Source organism: Erinaceus europaeus, chromosome 2, assembly GCF_950295315.1.
Source record: "Erinaceus europaeus chromosome 2, mEriEur2.1, whole genome shotgun sequence".
In the NCBI taxonomy this organism is placed as follows: Eukaryota; Metazoa; Chordata; class Mammalia; order Eulipotyphla; family Erinaceidae; genus Erinaceus; species Erinaceus europaeus.
The window spans coordinates 65,794,044-65,816,367 of NC_080163.1; the positions used below are offsets into that span (position 1 = coordinate 65,794,044).

Here is a 22,324-nt window from a genome sequence, read left to right on the forward strand (position 1 = left end):
TTCCTGTCTCTCAGCCCTTATCGCCTGCGGTCTCATTTGTCTGCTAGACTCCGGACCGCTCACATTTCTGGTTCTCGTTCCCGCCCCTCTTGACTGGCGTCTTCCTCCTTTCGCCCCCCCTCCCACCTCCCCCGCTTGCGCTCGGAACCCGGGACTGCATTTCCCGGCAGGCGCCTGGGCCGGCAGCCAATGAGAGGTTGAGGATTTGGCGGCGGCGGCGGCGGCGGCGCTCTGAGAATCGGGGTTGGGGGGGGGGGGCTTTGTGCGCGGCGGCGGGAGCGGGTGGCGGCAGTAGCGGCGGCAGCGGCGGCAGCGGCGGCGGCTGGGACTCAGGCAGAGGTTGAGGGGCACTGTCCACCCACCAGTCGCTGCGAAGAGGCGTGTGCGACGGCCAACAGGAGCCCAGAGCTTCCCGCTGCCCCTGCCCGGCCGCCAGCCACAGGCTTCTCTCTCTGGCAACAGCAGCGGCGGTAGCAGCAGCAGCAGCAGCAGCAGCTGCGCGGCGAGCCCCCACCCTCCCGCCTCCCACCACCCCACCTCCCGCTGCTTTCCTCGTCTCAGCTCCTCGCCCGGCCCGGCCCGGCCGTGGCCCTCTTCTATGCCGGCCGCCATGGCAGAGGCATCCGGCGCGGGAGAAATCTAGCCCGGGGATTTCATGCGGCCTAGCTTGGTTCCGGCTCCTTCCCCCCGCGGCCCCGGCGGCCGCCCGCACCCCAGCCCCGCTCCGGGCCCTCCGTGTGTCTCCTGTCTCCTGTGATCGTACTGACACACGGCCGGGGGGTTAGAATGGAACAAACTGAAGGTAAAGTGAATGCTTGCGTGAGAGAGAGGGGGAGAGAGAGAGAGAGAGAGTGTGTGTGTGTGTGTGTCTGTGTGTGTGCGCGCGTACACACACACACACACACAAAGTGAAGGTAAAGTGAATGCGTGCGTCTGTCTGTCTCGGAAGGCAGGACTGAGAAGGGGCGACCTAAGAATGGTCCCGCTTGGAACACAGAGATAGAGAGAGAAAGAGAAACGGAGAGACCGACCTAAGCAGGAAGAGAGCACAGGGTGGGTGGTGGGTGACTCGAAAAGGTTTAATTTAAGTAGGAGGAGCCGACGGCTAGGTGTGTGTGAGTGTGTGTAGGGTGTGTGTGTGTGTATGTGTGTGTGTGTGTGTGTGTGGTGTATGGTATGTGTGAGTGTGTGGTGTGTGTAGAGGACTGAGAGGTGGGGCTGCGGAGGTGGGATCAGGCTGAGAGACGGTGTGGCGCTGAGCTGGGAATTGGGGAGTCGAGGTGGGATGGGGGCGGGGGGGATAAAAAGTGACTGAGGGAGGGGACAGGGGCGAGGGAAGAGTTGGGGTTGGAAAAGATTACAGACCTGGGTGAACTGAGACCTAAGGGAGGCCGGGGGTGGGGCGGGGGGGTTAGGGGGGGTGAGAACTAGATGAGAGCCCTGGGGAGGGGGGAAGATAAGACTTTGATGGAGACGCGCGACATCAAAGAAGAAACGAGGGAATGGAAGTGGAGGAAAAAGGAGGATGAGAAATAAATTATTGAGACTGGGCGCAATAGCAAGGAAAGAGGAAAATTGACTCGGGGAAACTGAAAGGCAGGATCGGGATAGGGAAAGAAATGAACTGAATGTTGATGAGCATGAGAACTATTGACCAAAGCATTCCAGAGTGGGAGGAAAAGAAGGGGTTGGGGGTTGGTTTGTGAAAATGTTAGGAAGGGAAAGCCTTTTGTTCCCTATATTTGTTGTATTCTGTGCCTCTTCTTTCAGGGCTGGAGAATAGGGAAGCTGTTGGTTACGATGTTGTGAAATGGAGAGGTGTGGGTTTTACTGTTCTGAGCGAGGAGGAGATGTGTTTGTGTTATCACAGCAAGACAAGGGGAGACATATAATTTGATGTTTTGGGTGAGGGAGGGAAGACTCACCCGATTTAAAGGGGGCAGGGGCAGCCATGTTTGCTGCCAGGCACTGCAGTGTAAATAAATTCCTTTTCCGACATCAGGATGAACCTGGAAGGCAGCAGTTCATATTGTTAACCCCTTTTCTTCCTTTACATCTTGAGGTCATTTGAAATTACTCGTAACCACCAAAGGAGGTGGTGATGTTTTCCATCTTATGTGTTTTGCTGTTTCTCCACCACCACCACCACCACCACCACCACCACCACCACCACCACCACCACCACCACCACCCCCTTTCTTTCCTTCTTCCTTTTGGTTACAAACAAGATATGTTAATGAACTGCAGTGTAAAATTTAGCCCCTTTCTAAAGTTAAAACTTGATTTTTTACTCACTGGAGGAATGATTACTACTCATGTGTCTAACATGCTCCTGAGAAGTCTTTTAAATAATGAAAATGCATTTGTTTCAGCAGCCTCAAACAGTCAACATGTTCTTTGCAGTTCTTTAAGTAAACAAGGAAATTGCATCGTGTTATTTTACTTGGGCTTGTGCTCTTGGCAAAGCACTGTGTGGGGTAAGAAGGTCCAGGAAGATCTGTTTGCAGTAGATTATCTGCTGCATTTTAAATGTTGGAAATTAGAAATGTGTGTGTGTGTGTTTTTAAATGGTTGTTTCCGGTAACTAGCTTGTAGGTGATGGGTGTGCTAAAAAGTGCTTTCTTTTTATTTTCTTCTTCTTCTTCTTCTCCTTCTCCTTCTCCTTCTCCTTCTCCTTCTCCTTCTTCTTCTTCTTCTTCTTCTTCTTTTAAATAAACCCTGTCCTTCATTCCTTCTCCTTGCTTTCATGTAGCAAATAACCATCTCAAAATGCCAGTTCAGCACAGTGCAACGATGTATGTGAAGTATTCGTGCAGCTCTTAACGAGCCTTACTGAGGTAGCCCCTCCCCTTTTTTGTTGGAACTTCAGGTCACTTTTAGGAAGGATACAAATCTTCACTGGAGTCAAATGTAACTACTTGTATGATTTAAAATAGTTACTGTTATCAAGCATAACAACTTTATAGTAGGTGAATTAAGTAGAGCCTGCTTTATTTCATGTTGAAAATGGATTAAATGTTTGTGAACTTTTTGTTGTGTTTTGTAACTATGATTGGGGCATCCAAACCTAAAACATGGTGTTGATACTGACACATCTCTTAGTGCTAGCAAAGTCTGTCAAAAACGTAATATGTGGACTCAAACCAGTTATACTACATATTATTTAATCAATTAAGCTTTTTTTTTTTTTTTTTGGTGATGTAGAAGCTTAGCATTTTTTTTATTTGTTGGGAAGATTATGTTGAACATTCTGCTGTAATGCATTATGTGAGTGCTTTTGGTATGGATGCCAGATTTACAACTTGGAGTATTTTGATCAAATAATATTCTGCTTGAATTTGTAAATATTCTGTGGGGAAAAGGTCTACTCATTATACCTTTTTGGAATTTTATTTTAATGGGAATAGCATTTTTTCTATCTCCCGCTTGATTACCATGTTATTTGTAATTAATTGGTAATAAGTGATATATATAAACTGATAGTGTCATACAGTTTTAGGAAAATGAGAAATTGTTTCTGTATGTAGGAACTTTGAAATTACTATATGTAATTCTCTGTATTCAGCATTTTGTAAAAAGCAGGTTCCTCTGACAAGCTGTTTTGAATATTCTCATGCCTTGGGTAGTTTATCCATATTATGAAGGCTATTCTAATTGGATAATAATTTATGAAAGGGGGGTGAGGATGGTACACCCAGTTAGGTGCACATATCACCATGCACAAGGACCCTGGTTTGAGCCCCTGGTCCCCACCTCAGGGGAGACGAAGCCATAAAGTAGGTCTGCAAGGGTTTATCTTTCTCTCTATCTCAGCCTTCTTGCTCAATTTTTCTCTTTCCTGTCAAAAGGGGGGGAAAAAAGGAAAAAAAAAAAAAAAAGGCTGCTGGGAGCAGTGGATTCGTAGTGCTGGCAACGAGCTCCAGCTATAACACTGGTGGCAATTAAAAAAAGAAAGACAAAAAATAATCTAAAAAAAAAAAAAGGCTCAGTCTTTGCTCTGATTGCCATGTCCTTCGGTTCAACTACTGATACTATCTGTAATAACATTTTAAAACCTTGAGTTAGTAAATATGTCTATTCTTATACTGATCAGATTGAATATATTGGTTGCCTTTGAGGTTGATATTCCTGGAGTGAATTGTCAAATCTGATTCTAAAGACCAGAGGGTTTAGTACTTCTGGAGTTTATAATAATAGTAATATTTGCTAATAGTTGTTGTCCTCTTAATTGAGCTATGGTATCATACCTGCTTTGTTTATTTATTTTTACTATTGGATAGAGACAGCAAGAAATTGAGAGGGGAAGGGGAGATAGAGAGGGAAAGAGACAGAGAGACACCTGCAGCTCTTAATCACTCATGAATCTTTCCCCCTACAGGTGGGGACCAGGGGCTTTGAATCCTGATCCTTATACACTGTAATGTGTGCGCTTAACCAGGTGCACCACCACCTGGCCCCAATGCTTGATTTATTTTATCCTCTCAACTGTTTTTAAATAACTTAATGCTACACATATGGTAAATACAAAGTGAGTGTTTGAACCCAAGTCTTCTCGAATTATAGCTGACCCTTACTTTTTAAAATCTCTCTCTCTCTCTTTTTAAAGATTTTACTTACTTATTCATGAGAAAGATAGGAGAGAGAAACAGCCAGATACCACTCTGGTACATGTGGAGTCAGGGATTGAACTCAGGACCTCATGCTTGAGAGTCCACTGCTTTATCACTGTGCCACCTTCTGGACCATGACCTTTACTTTCTTAGAAAAGTTTATAAAATTATGCATGCTCATTGTTAAAGCACTTTATTTTATTTTTTAAATTTTTTATTTATAAAAAAGAAAAATTGACTAGACCATAGAATAAGAGGGGTACAACTCCACACAATTCCCACCGCCAGAAGTCTGTATCATATCCCCTCCCCTGATAGCTTTCTTATTAAAGCATTTTAAACATTATAAAAAACTTAAGAGGTCAAAGAAAAAGTTGATACACCATCCTCTACTAATAACTGTTTTGAAGTTTCTCATGCTTTTCTAGAGAATTTCTTTACATTTATTTGCTTATTAACCTTTTTTTCCCCACATTTCAGATAGTTATTAATCAGTGTAAGCCCCAATTATACACAACATGGTTTTGTGTATTTAAAGGGGAGATAGTGGTCTGGGAGGTGGTGCAGTGGTTAAAGCATTGGACTTTCAAACATGAGGTCCTGAGTTCAGTCCCCGGCAGCACATGTACCAGAATGATATCTGGTTCTTTCTCTCTCTACTTTTGTCTTTCTCATCGATAAATAAATAAAATCTTAAAAAAATATAAGTAAAGGGAAGATAATTCCTGGGTAAGTGGAAAACTGTGTGGATTTTCTGGAAGACCTTCATTTTAAGCAGTTTTTTTTTAAAGAATTTATGTATTTATTCATGAGAAAGATAGGAGGAGAGAAAGAAAGAACCAGCCATCACTCTGGTACCTGTGCTGCTGGGGATCGAACTTGTGACCTCATGCTTGAGAGTCTAGTGCCTTAGCCACTGTTCCACCTCCTGGAACACATTTTTTAAAAAATACTTATTCCCTTTTGTTGCCTGGAACACATTTTAAGCAGCTTTATAGTGAAATACTTGATTTAGAAGTCTGAACCTTCTTTCTTCAGTTGGCTGTAGTCTGCATTCACTGAGTAGAGCTTGTATTGATCATTGGAACTCAGTTTGTTCCAGGGTTCTGGGTTATTCTTTCTGTCCCAACTGACATCTGGATGGAACAATGCCAGGTGCATGACGTACAGTGCTGCTCCAGTACCTCTAGCTCCAGTAAAGACAAAGAGGGAGATCCAGCTAGGATGCTTCTTGGCCTGAGAGAGGATTTGATGGAGCATGGTTTCACCAGAGGTCTCTAACCAGGAAGTTGAGATCAAACCTACAAGGCCTGGGACTGTGTACTCTCTGCCTTGCATATCTGTCTTAAATACATACAGATGAGTCATATTGTCTGCAGTTTTCTTTAAGAGCTTGTCTGGGGCATCCTTTTAAATGAGTGCATATGACTTTACAGCTTTTTTAAAGGGTCATATTGGAATATTGATTGACATTAGACTGTTACCAGATTTTTGCCAATATACCTAACAAATAATAAAGTCCCTAACAACCTGTTTAAGTGTAAGAATTAGAGTCTAGCTACTTTTAAAACCAAGAAAACTGAGACATAGCTAAGTCCAAAGTCTTGATGTCAAAACTTGGCTCTTTATACCACATCATACTGCTTTATTATTATGAAAGTACTTAAGCTTTCTTTTTTTTTTTTTTGTTAATTCTCTTTTTTAATTTTTTTGTTTTTATTTTATTTATTTACTGGATAGTAACAGAGAAATTGATAGGGGAGGGGAAGGTAGAGAGGGAGAGAGACAGAGAGACACCTGCAGCCCTGCTTCGCCACTCTGAAGCTTTCCCCCTGCAGGTGGGGACCCGGGGCTTGAACCTGGGTCCTTGTCCACTGAAATGTGTGCACTCAATTAGGTGCGCCACCACCTGGCCCTGTATTTAAGCTTTGTGTGAACACTCAAGGTGAAGGGAATACTCAAGGCTAGGCACACTTACTGTATGGAATTAAGTTGCAGTAAAGCAAAAGCCCTTCTGTTGTTTTTTTTTTTAATTTCTTTATTGGGGAATTAATGTTTTACATTCAACAGTAAATACAATAGTTTGTACATGCATAACATTTCCCAGTTTTCCATATAACAATACAACCCCCACTAGGTCCTCCATCATCCTTCTTGGATCTGTATTCTCCCCCCCCCCCACCCACCCCAGAGTTTAGCCCTTCTGTTTTTTTCATACTTTCCCCACCGTCTTGTACACATAGCATATACACAAAATATATTTGTGTGTATAAGGGAATTATGTCCAAGTAGCTTGAGATGTGTGTTTCATGGGATGGAATGTTTTTACAGTTAACAATGAAATAAGATAATGGAATGAAAAAAATAAGTTCATCATAGTCCTTTAAAAAAAAAAACTTGGAAAAAGAGTTGAGACATATATTTTTTTTAAGTAAGCTAAGAATATGTAATTGAAAATAAGTTAAAATAGCTAATCACAGGAACCACTGATTATTTTAAATTATTTTTGTTTGCCAAGAAAAAATAAGATATGAATATTCATTGGGTTCTTTTTACTATTATGATCTTTATTTATTGGCACCACGTGCACTTAACCAGCTGTGCTACCGCCCGACTCCCTCTGATCTTTATTTATTGGAAAGAGACAGCCAGAAATTGAGAGGGAAGGGGGAGATAGAAGGGAAGAGAGACAGAGACATCTGCAGCCATGCTTCACCACTTGTGAAGCTTTCCCCCTGCAGGTGAGGACCAAGGGGTCAGGCGGTAGCCCAGCGGGTTAAGCGCATATGACACGAAGTACAAGGAGTGGTGTAAGGATCCTGGCTTGAGCCCCTGGCTCCCCACCTGCGGGGTGGGGGGGAGGGGGTTTCGCTTCACAAAACGGTAAGCGGGTCTGCAGGTGTTTATCTTTCTCTCGCCCTCTCTGTCTTCCCCTTCTCTCTATTTTTTTCTCCCCTATGTAGTGACAACAGAAATAACAAAAATAACATCAATAACAATAACAAGGGCTACAAAAATGGGAAAAATGGCCTTCAGGCGCAGTGGATTTGTAGTGTAGGCATCAAGCCCCAGCAATAACCCTGAAGGCAAAAAAAAGAAAAAAAAAAAAAAGAAATGTGTAGTGGGACCGGGTAGCGGCACATCTGGTATAATGCAAACGTTATTATGCCAAGGACCTAGGTTCAAGCCTCTCATCCTCACCTACGGGGGGGTGGGGGGGACACTTCATGACCATTGGAGTAGTGCTACACCTGTCTCTCTCTCTTTCCCCCTTCTCTCTGTTTCTCTCTGTCTATATAAGGCAAAAGCAAAGCAAAACAAAACAAAAAACCACTGGGAGTGGTAGAGACATTTTGCAAGCACCGAGCCCCAGTGATAACCTTGGTTGGGATGGGGTGTGGCGTCCTGGGATGTTGTGAGTAAAATAAAATTTAGTTTATTAAATTACTTTAAGATGTTTCATATAGAGAATTGGCCATAGCTAACAGTGGTTGTCATCAGTTGAATCTTATGTTTGAATTAACTGCTGAGTCTTAAGAAAGATATAAATAAATTCCTCCCAAATTCATAAATAAGCATTTAAAAAACTTAAGTTGATGTGGTCCGGGAGGTGGCGCAGTATATAAGGCTTTAGACTCTCAAGCATGAGGTCCCAAGTTTGATCCTCGGCAGCACATGTGCCAGAGTGATGTCTGGTTCTTTCTCTCTCCTATCTTTCTCATTAATAAATAAATAAAATCTAAAAAAAAAAAACCAAAAAATCCCTTAAGTTGTAAAGCGTTATATATAAAGAAAATGTACACAACACCTAACATATATATACATGACTGTTATACATAAAATTGTAAATCACTTACAAAGGGATAAATATATGTATTATATATATTTAATATATATTTATATATTAAATCAATAAATTGACATATAAATAGGGTGTAGTACAGTTTATTATATATAAAAGTGTAACATACATGAAATTTATAGCCACCAGGTTCCAGATGCTAGCATGATGCCAACCAGATTTCCCTGGACAGACAACCCCAACCAATGTGTCCTGGAGCTCCGCTTCCACAGAGCCCCACCCTACTAGGGAAAGAGAGAGGCAGACTTGGGAGTATGGATCGACCTGTCAACGCCATGTTCAGCGGGGAAGCAATTACAGAAGCCAGACCTTCCATGCATCCCACAATGACCTTGGGTCCATACTCTCAAAGGGTTAAAGAATAGCAAAGTTATTAGGGGAGGGGATAGAATACGGAATTCTGGTGGTGAGAATTGTGTGGAGTTGTACCCCTCTTATCCTATGGTTTTGTCAGTTTCCTTTTTGTAAATTAAATAAAAAATGGGAGCAGGGCGGTAGCGCAGCAGGTTAAGTGCCCATGGCGCAAAACAAAAGCGCAAGGACCAGCATAGGGATCCTGTTTGGAGCCCCGGCTCCCCACCTGCAGGGGAGTCGCTTCACAAGCGGTGAAGCAGGTCTGCAGGTGTCTGTCTTTCTCTCCCCTCTCTGTCTTCCCCTCCTCTCTTCATTTCTCTCTGTCCTATCCAACAACGATGACATCAATAACAACAATAATAACTACAGCAATAAAATAACAAGGGTAATAAAAGGGAATAAATAAATAAATAAAAACATTTACAAAAAAGATAAATTAATTAAATAAAAAATAAGAAAGAAAGTTACTTAAGGGGGCTGGGCGGACGGTCCGCTGCGGGTTAAGCACACAAGGCGCAAAGTGCAAGGGCCAGCTTAAGGATCTCAGTTCGAGCCCCCAGATCCCCACTTGTAGGGGAGTTGCTTCACAGGCGATGAAGCAGGTCTGCAGGTGTTTAACTTTCTCTCCCCCTCTCTGTCATCCCCCCCCTCTTGATTTCTCTCTGTCCTGTCTACAACAACAATAGCTATGACAACAATAACTACAACAAGGGCAACAAAATGGGTAAAAATGGCCTCCAGGAGCAGTGGATTCATAGTGCAGGCACTGAGCCCCTGCGATAACCCTGGAGGCAAATATAAATAAATAAAGTCACTTAAATAAGTGAATAAACAAAAATAAAATGTACACAACACCTAACATATACATACATGATAGTTATTCATAAAATTGTAAATCACTTACAAAGGGATAAATATACATTTAATATATAACTATTATATTAAGTCAATAAATTGACATAAATAGGGTATATAAAAGTATAACATACATGAAATCTACATGCACAGTACAAATGAGCAATTATGGGAGTCGGGCGGTAGCGCTGCGAGTTAAGCACAGGTGGAGCAACACGCAAGGACGCTGGTTCGAGCCCCAGGCTCCCCACCTGCAGGGGAGTCGCCTCATAAGCGGTTGAGCAGGTCTGCAGGTATCTTTTTCTCCCCTTCTCTGTCTCCCCTCCTCTCCATTTCTAACAATGACGACATCAATAGCTACTAATGTCCTATCTAACAATGACGACATCAATAGCTACTGCAGTAAAAGAACAAGGGCAACAAAAAGGGAATGCATAACATTTTTCAGTTTTCTACATAACTGTTTCCATACAACCACCACTAGGGTTTTTTTTTTTGTTGTTGTTGTTCTTGTTGTTTGTTTTTTAAAGAGTAATTAGTTAGTGTAAGTCTTGTAGTCACCACCTCCAGTCAGTGAGTCCTTTAAGAAAAGCTGCTGCCATGGTAAAGCATTGGATGCTAAAGTAGGAGGTTATGAGTTCAAAGCCCTGGGATTGCACGTTCTAGAGTAATGCTCTGGTTCTCTCTTCCCTTCTCTCATTCTCACTAATAAATAAATATTGCATTGTCGGGAAAGTCATTACACTTTTTTTTTTTTTTTTTTGCATAGAAAACTGTCATGGGAGCTGGGTGGTGGTGCACACATCACAGTGCACAAGGACCTGGGTTCAAGCCCCTGGTCCTCACCTGCAGGGCAAAGCTTTGTGAGTGGTGAAGCAGGGCTGCAGGTATCTCTCTCTCTCTCTCCCCCTTCCCTCTTCCTTCTCCATGTCTTGACTGTCTCTATCAAATAAAGATAAAAAAAAAAAACCCACTTAAAAATGTCTTAAAAAGAGAACTGTCAAGACTATCCTGACATCCCAATAAATAAAAGTTACTACAGCAGTCTCATTGCTTTCATTGGTATTGCTTTGGTATTAGTTGGACTTCAGGGAGAAAAGTATGTTGAAAAGTAGCCTGAAATATTAATAACCAATACTGGTGAACAAATGTAAAAATGCAATCACCAGTTTTTATTTATCAAAAAAAATTGTCTAGACACTTGAAAGGTTTCCTTTTTTTTTTTTTCTTGTGTGTTTATTTGTGTGTCTGGCACCTGAACTGAACCTTGCGCGTGTGTGATTCCACTGCTTCCAGGCAAGTGCTTTATTTCATTTCATTTTATTTTAAATTCCAGATAGAGACAGAGAGGGAGGAAAAGAGATAAGGAGGGACATCAACATCTGGAACTTTTCCTAATGCCTTGGTGATCCCATGTGGTGCCAGTTTGAACCTTGTGCTTTGCACTTGGTAAGGTTTGGGCCAAAGCCCTACCAGGTGAACACACACCTTTTTTTTTTGGTCACCAGGACTGCACTGCTTTGGGCCAAGTTTTTCATACAGGAAGAGAGAAATAGGAAGAGACACCACAGAAGCACTTTTCTCAGTGTTGTGGGGGGCCAGGCTCAAGTCTGAGTCATGGTCATGACAAAGTAGCCACTCTCCCAGCTGAGCTGTTGTGCTGATCTTCCTAACAGAGCGTACTCTTGGTGCTTTATTGATGAATATGAAACAAAAATATGCTGAATCCTATAAGACATGCTATTTTACATGAAATATTTTTTTCAGGGTTCACCTCTGTTAACAGTTTTTGGTAGAGTTCAGTGACTATTGGATTTATGTAATGTGTGAACTCTGAACAGCGACTTTTGCTTACAAAAATGTGAAATTTGCAGAAATTAAAACCTAATTTGAGTCTCTTATTTCATAAAGTCAGTTTGATTTTTTCTTGCATTCACATAAATTGAAGGAAGGACTAACCTGTAGTGGCAATAAGTTTTGACTCTTTACCTTTGCCGCCTCTTGATTGTTTTTTTTTTTTTTTGTATTTTGGTTAAGTGAGCCAAATTCCTTTTGACTTTGAAGAAACATATTTGATTGTGTCTCCCTTTCTTTTCAGACTTTTAAAAAAATATCTAATGGTTATAAAATAAAATGGTTAAATGCTGGATTTTTTTGTCACTGCTGGGGCTTCACTACTTTGGTCTAGCTTTATCAAACAGAGAATAGAGAAACAGAAAGGGGCTTGGGGAGAGGGGAAGACACCACCAGTAGTAAGCAGGCACGCTATCCAAGTGAGATATTTTGCTGGCCCAACTTTCAAAGATTTTGATAGCAAAAAAAGTTGAGTGCTTTTTCCCTTTGACTGTCTGACATGTATAGTCTGTTTGCATAAAGCTCTGCAAAGCGGACTTCAAGAGTCTTTTGTTTCTTCTTCTTTCTTGCCATCAGGGTTATTGCTGGGACTTGGTACCTGCACAATTAATCTACCCCCCCTAGTGGCCATTTATTTTTCCTTTATCATGATTTTTTTTCCTTTTGTCAGAGACAGAAGTGGAGAGGGGAGGGGGAGACAGATGGAAAAAAAGAGACGCCTGCAACTCTGCTTCACTACTTGTGAAGTTTCCTCCCTGCAGGTGAGGATGGGGGTTTGAACTCAGGTGCCTACACATGATAATCTGTGTGTTCTATTGGGTGCACCACCACCTGGCTCAGAAAGGACAGTTTTATGGCACATCTTCATATATTATCTTTATAGTTACTGTATTTTTTTCACTTTAAGCTGTCTCCATTTTTTTTTTTTTTTTAATGATCGCTGCAAGATCCAAGTAGACAAGAGTGCTGTGGTTCATATTTGTGTTGAGAAATGTCTTGCTGTGCTGTACTGTACCCTTCAATTAATTTTCACCTGTCTACCAGGGCCTTCTTTCCTTCCTTCCTTTTACTCTTTCTCCTTTCCCTTCCTCTCCTTTTCCTCCCTCCCTTTTCTCTCTTGCTCTTGCTTTCTTTCTTTACCAGGCCACTGCTCAGCTCTGGCTTATGGTGATACAGGGGATTGAACCTGGGACCTCAGAGCCTCAGGCATGAGAGCCTTTTTCATAACCAGTATGCTGTCTTTCTGCCCTGTATCCTTGAAATCCTTTCTTTCTTCCTTTTTTTTTTTTTTTAAGATTTTATTTATTTATTCATGAGAAATGATAGGAGAGATAGAAGGAACCAGACATCACTCTGGTAAAATACACTCAGAGCAAAATACTAGAGGAGTAGCTCCTGTCAGAAGTTATAATTCCAGGTGATTTTAATGTTTTTAATATCTTGCTGGTCTTCAATTTCATTACAATAAGCAATTCTTTCACAACCTAAGCATGATGTTATTTTAAAACTATTAGAAAGAATTTCAGTGTTTTTCCTTATGGTGTTTTTCCTTATGTGTATATCTATTTTTCTTGCAAATTGGAATTGTACTTTACTACTATTTTGCTGCATGCTTTATTAAGAAATAAAAATCTTGACAATGTGATTTTTACAACTGACACACAATATTATTCTATGGGTTTGCCATTCTTCTATTGATGGTATTTTATTGATGGCAGTTTGCAACTTTTGGGCATTATAATCTGATGAACTTTCTTCCTTACCCAGTCATAAAAACTGTATGGCAGTGATTATCTCATTACAGTAAATCCATAGAAGTAGAACTAATTAAAAGAGATGAACATTTTAAAAGCTTTGGACTCGTTTCCAATGTCTTTTTGGAAAGTGTTTTTTTTTAAATGAGTTTTACTGAGAAATAGTTCACATACTATACAGTTTGCCTATTGAACATTGCAATATCGTACATTACAATATTGCACATTGCATTGGTTATTTAATATATTCACAGAGCTATGCATCTGACACCACAGTGAGTTTTAGAGTATTCTTAGAAAGATTTTAACCAGTTTAAACTCCCAGCAATACCAGAAAGTCTTTGATTTTAAAAGTTCTGCTTATTTTGGCTTAAAAAAAAATAAAGCATAGCAGGTTGTCTGATAAATAGCTTTTTATTTATAATCATAATTATAAAATTTTACTTCTGGGTATATTAGATACAGTGGCTGATAGTTTTCCAATGTTTTTATTAGTGATTTAGTAGTAATTTACAAGATAATAAGTATAATTTCACACCACTTCCACCACCAAAGTTCTGTGCTCCCACCCACCCCTAACATTAACCATCAGTTCTCCCAAGATCATAGATATTGATCATTTATATATATGTGTGTATATATATATATATTTTTCAATTTTCCATATTTTACTTATGAGTGAAATAATCCAGTAGTTGTCCTTCACTTCCTTACTTACTTCACTCATCATCATCACTGCCAGTCCCATCCATTTACTCCCATAGGACACATTATAGTCCTTTTTAAATGCTGTGTAGTACTCCATTATGTATATGTCCCATGACTTTTTTTTTGTATCTGTAGGACACAAATTAGTGATATTTATTCAGTTGTCAAAGGCTTTTATTTATTTTTCACACCATCATATTTTTCAAACCTCATAGAGGTTTTTTTTCCCCTTGATATTTTAAACTTAATCAAGAAAATGAGAAAGGTATGCACCAGAGAAGCATGTGGGCCAATCAGGCACATAAAAGGTGGCTGGCCCCATGTGGAAGCTGATGGCCATTTTTATTCGTTTCCCAAGTAGAGACGAATAAAAATGGGCATCACTCTGGTTTTTATTCATCTGCCTTCACTTCATTTCTAAGTCATACCTCCACCTATTACAACATCCAGGTATCCTTCTATTTCCCTCTTTCTTGTCAGATAAAGGGAAGCAGTGTCTGACTTCCTCAAGTGTTCTCCAGATTCTCTTTGCTCTGCTCTCAGTGATGGTGCAAAAACTAAGGTTCCAGGTCACAAAAATTCTGGGTTGAACCCAGGGCCTCATACATGGTAAAGTAAGATCTCTTCTGGGTGAACTATCTCCTAATCCTCAAATGTCTTTTAAATGCACACTACGTGCAGAAGAGCGTAGGACAAGAGTCAAGGAGAATTTAGTTCCTATCACTACTGTACATCTTGCCATTGAGGCTTGGTGTTTTTATCTCTGAAGTAGAGGTGAAAATTATTTTTGAAGGAATCCAAATTAGAAGTGATAGTGTGTGGGGCCAGCAGGATAGCTCACTTGGATAGTGCACTTGCTTTATCACGTACACAATCCCAGGTTCAAGCCTAACCCTTGCCATACTGAAGAAAACTGATGTCTTTCTGTTATCTATCTCTTGTTTTTATTTCTATCTGGAAAAAGTCCAGAAGCAGTGAAATACCAGAGTAACAACAACAACAACAAGAACAAGATATCAAAAGCAATAGAATATGACTAGAACTGTATCAGGCGTACAACTGACAATAACTGACTTTAATATAAGAAAAATATAGAGACTGGTAGATAATGTCAGCCTTACCACATGGTAAGGCCCTGGGCTCTGGCCTCTCTCGTATAAAAAGAATGAAAAAAAAAAATTGGTTGTGGAGTAATGCACACACACACACACACACACACACACACACACACACACACACACACACACGGCCATAGTGCCACACACATAGAAGTAATTATATAGGCAAAGATAAAAACAGACTGGTGATATGGATTGACCCTCCAATGACCATGCTCAGCGGAGAAGCAGTTACAGAAGCCAGACCTTCCACCTTTTGCACCCTATAAAGAATTTTGGTTCATACTCCCAGAGGGATAAAGAATAGGGAAACTTCCAGTGGAGGGGATGAGATACAGAACTCTGGTGATGAGAATTATATGGAATTACACCCCTCTTATCCTACAATCTTGTTAGTCATTATTAAGTCACTAATAAAAAGTAATTATATATTCAAAACGGCTTGTTTTTGCAAGACTTTAAAAAAATATTTATTTATTCCCTTTTGTTGCCCTTGTTTTTTATTGTTGTAGCTATTATTGATGTCGCCCCTGCTGAATAGGATAGAGAGAAATGGAGAGAGGAGGGGAAGACAGAGAAGAGGAGAAAAAGACACCTGCAGACCTGCTTCACCGCCAGTGAGGCGACCTCCCTGCAGGTGGGGAGCCAGGGGCTTGAACCGGGATCCTTAGGCTGGTCCTTGAGCTTTACACCGCATGCGCTAACTTAACCCACTGCGCTACTGCCCGACTCCCGGCTTTTTTTTTTTTTTTTTTTAAGATTTTATTTATTGATGAGAAAGATAGGAGGAGAAAGAGAGAAAGAGCCAGACATCACTCTGGTACATGTGCTGCCAGGGATCAAACTTAAGACTTCAGGCTTGAGAGTCCAGTGCTTTATCCATTGCACCACCTCCCAGAATACCAAAAGACTTGTTATAAGAGGGAAAGGGGGGTAGGTAGAGGGAGACGTACTAGGGTATTACTCAGCTCTAACATCAGATCAAGCCTGCCACTTCTGGGGCTTCAGATGTGCAAATTCTGTGCTCCATCAGGCTATGCTGTTTCCTCCTGCGTGAACCAGTCTTTCTTTAGTCATACGTTTAATGACGGAAGACACAATTGTTTATTGAAACACTCTTAAAGAAGTTGAAAGTTGAACATCAGCTAATGTTTGAACAGAATTTCTTCATGGATATCTGAGTTGCTCAGTTGGTAGTTTTCAAGCAGGTGCAAGTATGAACATGAAGTTAACTTTCCTGTTCAAATTTCCCACTGTAATTACAACAGCATAATGACTTTAGCTTTAGCAATACCTTGTGTTCTGATTAAGTTATATAAAGTTTGAATATGTGGTATGAAGTTACTTATGTTGTGTTGTAACTTTTATTGCTTCTTTGTAAAATGAAATACTGAGTATAGCTGACCTAAAATGCTGATAATAAAAATAAAAACCCTAGGTAGGGGAGATAGCATAATGGTTATGCAAAATGAGACTGATGTTCTGGGTTCAATGCCCAGCATCAAGCCAGAGCTGAGTTGTGCTCTGATTAAAGTAATAAGTTTTAAAATAATCAATAAAAACCCAAACTTGTCATTATAGGGAAGATAAGCTTAGTAAGTTATTGTAGATATTATTATAAATTGCTTATTTATTATTATAAATTGCTCTCTTTCTCCTCCTATCTTTCTCATCAATAAATAAAATCTTAAAAAAAAAAAAAAAAGCCGGGAGTCGGGCAGTAGCGCAGTGGGTTAAGTTAGCGCATGCGGTGTAAAGCTCAAGGACCAGCCTAAGGATCCCAGTTCAAGCCCCTGGCTCCCCACCTGCAGGGAGGTCGCCTCACTGGCAGTGAAGCAGGTCTGCAGGTGTCTATCTTTTTCTCCTCTTTCAAAACTACACATTTTTATGATATGTTCCTTTTTTTCTTGGGAATGAAAAATACAAGATAAAAGAATGAATTTTTAATAAATTGAAACCATTTAACTAAAATTTAAACACTTGGGGAAAGAGGTAGGAAAATGCATGGATGAATGTGTGCTTGCCACACTTCATGGTAAATGGAAGAAGATGACTGATATGTTACTTTGTCAGAATTTTCAGTATGAGCCAGCACCCTTTATTGTAAGGGATTGGAAAATAATTTAATGTAAATTTTCTGCAAGCTGTGCCATGTCTGGTGGTATTTAGTGTAGTCAAGAACAAAGTGAAGACAGTGGAGGTTAAATTAAGCAGGTTAAGAGGAATAGCATGTTTAACTGGTACATTTTTTTGTTATTGTCTCTGGGAGTTTTACCACTCAGGACTACCTTTTTCCAGATAGATAGAAGCAGAACCAGAGTGACATAGGAAGAGGGAAAGATACCACAGCATCAAAACTTTCTCCAATATAGTAGAGGGATAGGCTTGAACTCTGGTCAAGTACATGGCAAAAGCAGGTAAGCTTTTTTTTTGTTTTTTTTCCCCAGCAGGTAAGCTATTCAGGGGTGCTGCCTTGCTGATTTTTTTACTAGTAAGTTCTGCATGGATACAAAGCAATTTAACAATAATGGGGTTCAGTCAGAAAAAAGTTTAAATTCTTTTAATGAATTCAGTTATTAACTGTGGAGTCTGGGAGCTTAAGGCAGGGTCTGTGCACACTAAAAAATTGTTTTTTCTTCCAGGGTTATTGCTGGGCTCCGTGCCTGCACCATGAATCCACCGCTCCTGGAGGCCATTTTTCCCCCTTTTGTTGCCCTTGTTGTGGTTATTATTATTATTATTGCCATTGTTGATATTGTTCGTTGTTGGATAGGACAGAGAGAAATGGAGACAGGAGGGGAAGACAGAGAGGGGGAGAGAAAGTTAAACACCTGCAGACCTGCTTCACCGCCTGTGAAGCGACTTTCCCTGCAGGTGGGGAGCCCGGGGCTCGAACCGGGATCCTTACACCGGTTCTTGAACTTTGCACCACATGCGCTTAACCCACTGCGCCACCGCCCGACCCCCCACATTTAAAATTTAAGCACTCAACAGGTGCTCTATCACCCGCCCCCAGGAATAGTTTTGTTTTTTTTTTAACTACCTTCTTTTTTATACTTATTTATTCCCTTTTGTTGCCCTTGTTTTATTGTTGTAGTTATTATTGATGTCGTCGTTGTTGGATAGGACAGAGAGAACTGGAGAGAGGAGGGGAAGACAGAGGGAGAGAAGGACACCTGCAGACCTGTTTCACCGCCTGTAAAGGGACCCCTCTGCAGGCAGGGAGCTGGGGCTTGAAACGGGATCCTTACGCTGGACCTTGCGCTTTGCGCCAAGTGCACTTAACCGGCTGCGCCACCGCCCGGCTCCCCCCAGGAATAGTTCTTACCACAGTGTATGTTTCTTTACTACTGAAATGGCCTGCACCATTTTTGTAAAAATTGGTCACAAAATCCAGTGTGGCCCAGAGATTTGAACTGTTAAAATGGAAAATCTTAAATACAATATTTTTGTTAGAAAAAGACACACCATTTTTGTGTCATACGTTGTAATTATTTTATTGGTATTTTATAATTTATATAACACTTACTAGAGTGAAAGTAGACTCCAGAACATAGAAAGCAGTAGTGACAGTGCCAACAAAATTTCCATTTATTCTGCATATGTAAAACATCCTACAAGTATTTACACTCTAATGGTTTTTCTGGCTGTCCAGGGACAAATTGTAGGTCACATTAGCATAGCTGTATTTATGATGTGATGGTGTGAGACTTTTTAAAAGTGATATTTCTATTTCAGGTTCTCCAAATTTTAGGCTAACAAACCTAAGGGAATTTCATTCCCTCCCTCATATGTGCTTTATAAGGATTGTAGTGTGGAATTAAAGAATACAGAACATTTAGAAATCCTTCAGAGTAGCCTTTATTGGTTTCCTATTGTTTTTGAACAGATGACACCTACCTTAGTGTCTTAAACACAACAAAGTTTACAACAACATACATTTAGTGAGGGTAGATAGTATAATGGTTATGCAAAGAGGCTCTCATACTTGAGGCTTTGAAGTCTCAGATTCAGTTCCCCGCACCACCATAAGCCAGAGCTGCTCTGGTTAAAAACAAAACAAAAGAACACATTTGTTATATTGAAGTTTTTTTTTCTTATCAGCCTTTTAAAAATATTTATTTATTTGATAAAGACAAAAATCAAGGGGGAGGGGAAGTTAGAGAGAGACAGATACCTGCAGCACTATTTTACTGCTCTCAAAGCTTTCTCCCTACAGGTAGGGTTGGGGAACTGGAACCCAGGTCCTTGTGCTTGGTAACATACACTCAACCCTTTGTTTGCTTTTTTGTTTGTTTATTTTATCAGCACTGCTCAGCTCCAGCTTATGGTGGTATGTGTTGGGGGGGGGGGTTTGAACCTGGGACATTGTAGACTCAGGCATGAGGGTCTCTTTGTATAACCATTATGCTCTATACCCCTATCCTGTATTGTAGTTCTTTTTAAATTTTTTAAAAATGTTTATTTATTTTCCCTTTTGTTGCCCTTGTTGCTGTAGATATTATTATTGTTGTTATTTATGTCGTTGTTAGGACAGAGAGAAATGGAGAGAGGAGGGGAAGACAGAGAGGGGGAGGGAAGGATAGACACCTGCAGACCTGCTTCACTGCCTGTGAAGCGACTCCCCTGCAGGTGGGGAGCTGGGGGCTTGAACCGGGGTTCTTACACAGGTCCTTGCTCTTTGTGCTATGTGCACTTAACCTGCTGCGCTACCACCCCACTCCCTGTTGTATTGCAGTTCTATATCAGAAGTCTAACATGCTACTCATTCTAGAGGCTGGCTTGATTTCTTGGTTTATGATCCCCTTATTCTATTTCTATTATTAGTTTAATATTTATTTATTTATTATTCCCTTTTGTTGCCCTTATTTTTATTGTAGTAGTTGTTATTATTGATGTAGTCGTTGTTGGATAGGACAGAGAGAAATGGAGAGAGGAGGGGAAGACAGAGAAGGGGAGAGAAAGATAGACACCTGCACACCTGCTTCACCGCTTGTGAAGCGACTCCCCTGCAGGTGGGAAGCTGGGGCTCGAACAGGGATCCTTAAGCCGGTCCTTGAGTTTTGTGCCACGTGCGTTTAACCTGCTGTGCTACCTCCCGACTCCCTATTATTATTATTATAGTAACGATTTTTATTATTATTATAATAGTAACTATTATTATTACTACTAGTGGGGAAGAGAGAACTAGAGCATCATCCTGTTATATGCTTCACTGGAGATTGAACTCAGGACCTCATGCTTGCTGGCAAGTCATTTTATCCACTAGGCTACCTCCTAGGCTCTTCTGTGTTTTATAAACTGTCAGCATAGCATCTTCAAACCTTTTTCTGACTCCTCTGTCTCCCATTTTCACTTGTAAGCGTCCTTTTGATTAATTCAACCTCTCTATTGTAAGTTTAATTCAGTCTCTCTATTGTAAGAAACTTAACCACATCTGTTGAGTCCCTTTTGCTACTTAAGGAATAGTTCATAAGTTCTAAGGATTAGTTTGAGGGCATGAGAGGCATATTTTTTTCTGTGATAATCTCTACAAAAGTTGAAGATTCTGGCTTTTCTAAATTTAGTTACTGGAAAGTTTTATGAAGCAGTAACCACTGCCTTTCTGAATATGAACATGACAGAAAAATGGTTTGTCAGTGGCAGTATAGTGTAGGTCATTAAGCAAGATTGCTTCAATTGGACCTCTGAATTTTTTATTTTATTTTAAATTATTTTTATTTATTTATTTTGGATAGAGGCAGAAATTGAGAGGGGAGGAAGAGAGAAACCTGCACCACTGCTTCCCTTCTGCAGGCGGGGACCCAGGGCTTGAACCTGGTCCTTGCACATGGTAATTTGTGAGCTCTACAAAGTGTGCCACTGTACAACCCGTAGCTGTATTGTTCATTATAGCCAGAAGTTTGTCCAGTGTGTGAACTTGCATACACCACCTAATCTGGTTTTCAGTTTATTTATTTATTTATTTACTTATTTATTTAATTTATTTATTCCCTTTTGTTGCCCTTGTTGTTGTTGTTGGATAGGACAGAGAGAAATGGAGAGAGGAGGGGAAGACAGAGAGGAGGAGAGAAAGATAGACACCTGTAGACTTACTTCACCGCCTGTGAAGCGACTCCCCTGCAGGTGGGGAGCCGGGGTTCGAACCGGGATCCTTATGCCGGTCCTTGTGCTTTGCGCCACCTGCGATTAACCCACTGCACTACAGCCCAACTGACTCCCTGGTTTTCAGTTTCTTCACCTATAAAATGGATGATCTGGTGTCTGCCTTACAGAGGTTTTTCTGAGAATTAAATGACTTAATACGTACAGAGTACTTGGAACACCACATGAATGCTTAATAAATAATACTGCTTCATATGATGCATATTTAGAATATTTTTATTTTAAAAATATTTATTTTATGTATGTTTATGTGTTCGAGAGAGGGAGAGAGAGAAACTCACATGAGACAAAGAAAAAGAAGCCAGAGCACCACACTGGTATAGGCAGAGCTGGGCATCCAAAGAAGAACCTCAAATATGCAGATCCAACTTTTCCAAACTGAGTCATTTTAGCCACCCATTCACCACCACCCTTTTTTTTTTATCTTGTGTGAAAAAAGGGGGAGGGAAGAAAGAAGAGGGGTCCAGGTGGTGGTGCGCCTGGTTGAGCACACACTTTACAATTTATGCTGTGATGTTGGGTTATGCTTTTGAAGTTAATTTTGATAGCCAAAACACATTTTATTCTGTTTCCATTGCTTGGTTGGCAAAATGAACATTTAGTAAGCAGTTAAACATTTCTTTTCCTTTTTAAATCATTCCTCTATTCATTTAATAGTCTTTTCCACTTATGTACTAGGGAATGAAGATATAACAGTGAACAAAATAGACACATTTCCATACCTTTGCTAGAATCTAAGCATTTTTATTTCTTGGTTGATTGAGTTTTTCCATGACTGAAGAAGGCACTACTACACTTGTCTTTGGCAGTTAGAGATAAATCTGAACATTAGATAACTGAGCATATATGGCAGTCCTCTAAATGCTGAAGTTACTCAGAGATGCCTCAAGTATAACCTGACAGTCTAATATAAATTATGTTTAGCACAAGTTTTGTATTAGTCTTTATATGATTAAGAATGGGAAATAATTTTATTAGAGCTTCAGATTCTTATGCATTATGTCAACATTGATAATGTAATACTTTCTCTTAACCCTATTGTAG

At 40.5% G+C, this 22,324-nt stretch overlaps 2 protein-coding genes across 5 annotated transcripts in view; one reads left to right on the plus strand and one right to left on the minus strand.

Moving 5' to 3' along the window:
• The first annotated feature begins 205 nt into the window (after window positions 1-205).
• The window catches only part of NSD3 (nuclear receptor binding SET domain protein 3), a 122,844-nt gene continuing 100,725 nt past the window's right edge, over window positions 206-22,324 (plus strand). Inside the window, exon 1 of one of the 4 annotated variants that reach the window (XM_007516706.3) lies at window positions 206-802. The gene's annotated coding sequence lies outside the window, so the exon portion shown is untranslated. Of the gene's footprint in view, window positions 803-12,144; window positions 12,297-22,324 lie in introns of those variants that run through there. The other 3 variants (XM_007516708.3, XM_007516709.3, XM_016185388.2) reach the window with 3 other exon arrangements.
• On the minus strand, window positions 5,622-5,880 carry LOC107522194 (cytochrome c oxidase subunit NDUFA4-like). The gene has a single exon (XM_060182556.1). The coding sequence runs from the start codon at window positions 5,868-5,870 to the stop codon at window positions 5,622-5,624; it is 249 nt and encodes an 82-aa protein (XP_060038539.1). The 5' UTR covers window positions 5,871-5,880.

Bases quoted from the DNA above. Each gene is read 5' to 3' on its own strand.
- LOC107522194 (XM_060182556.1), bottom strand. From the start codon at position 5,870: ATGCTCCATCAAATCCTCTCTCAGGCCAAGAAGCATCCTAGCTGGATC.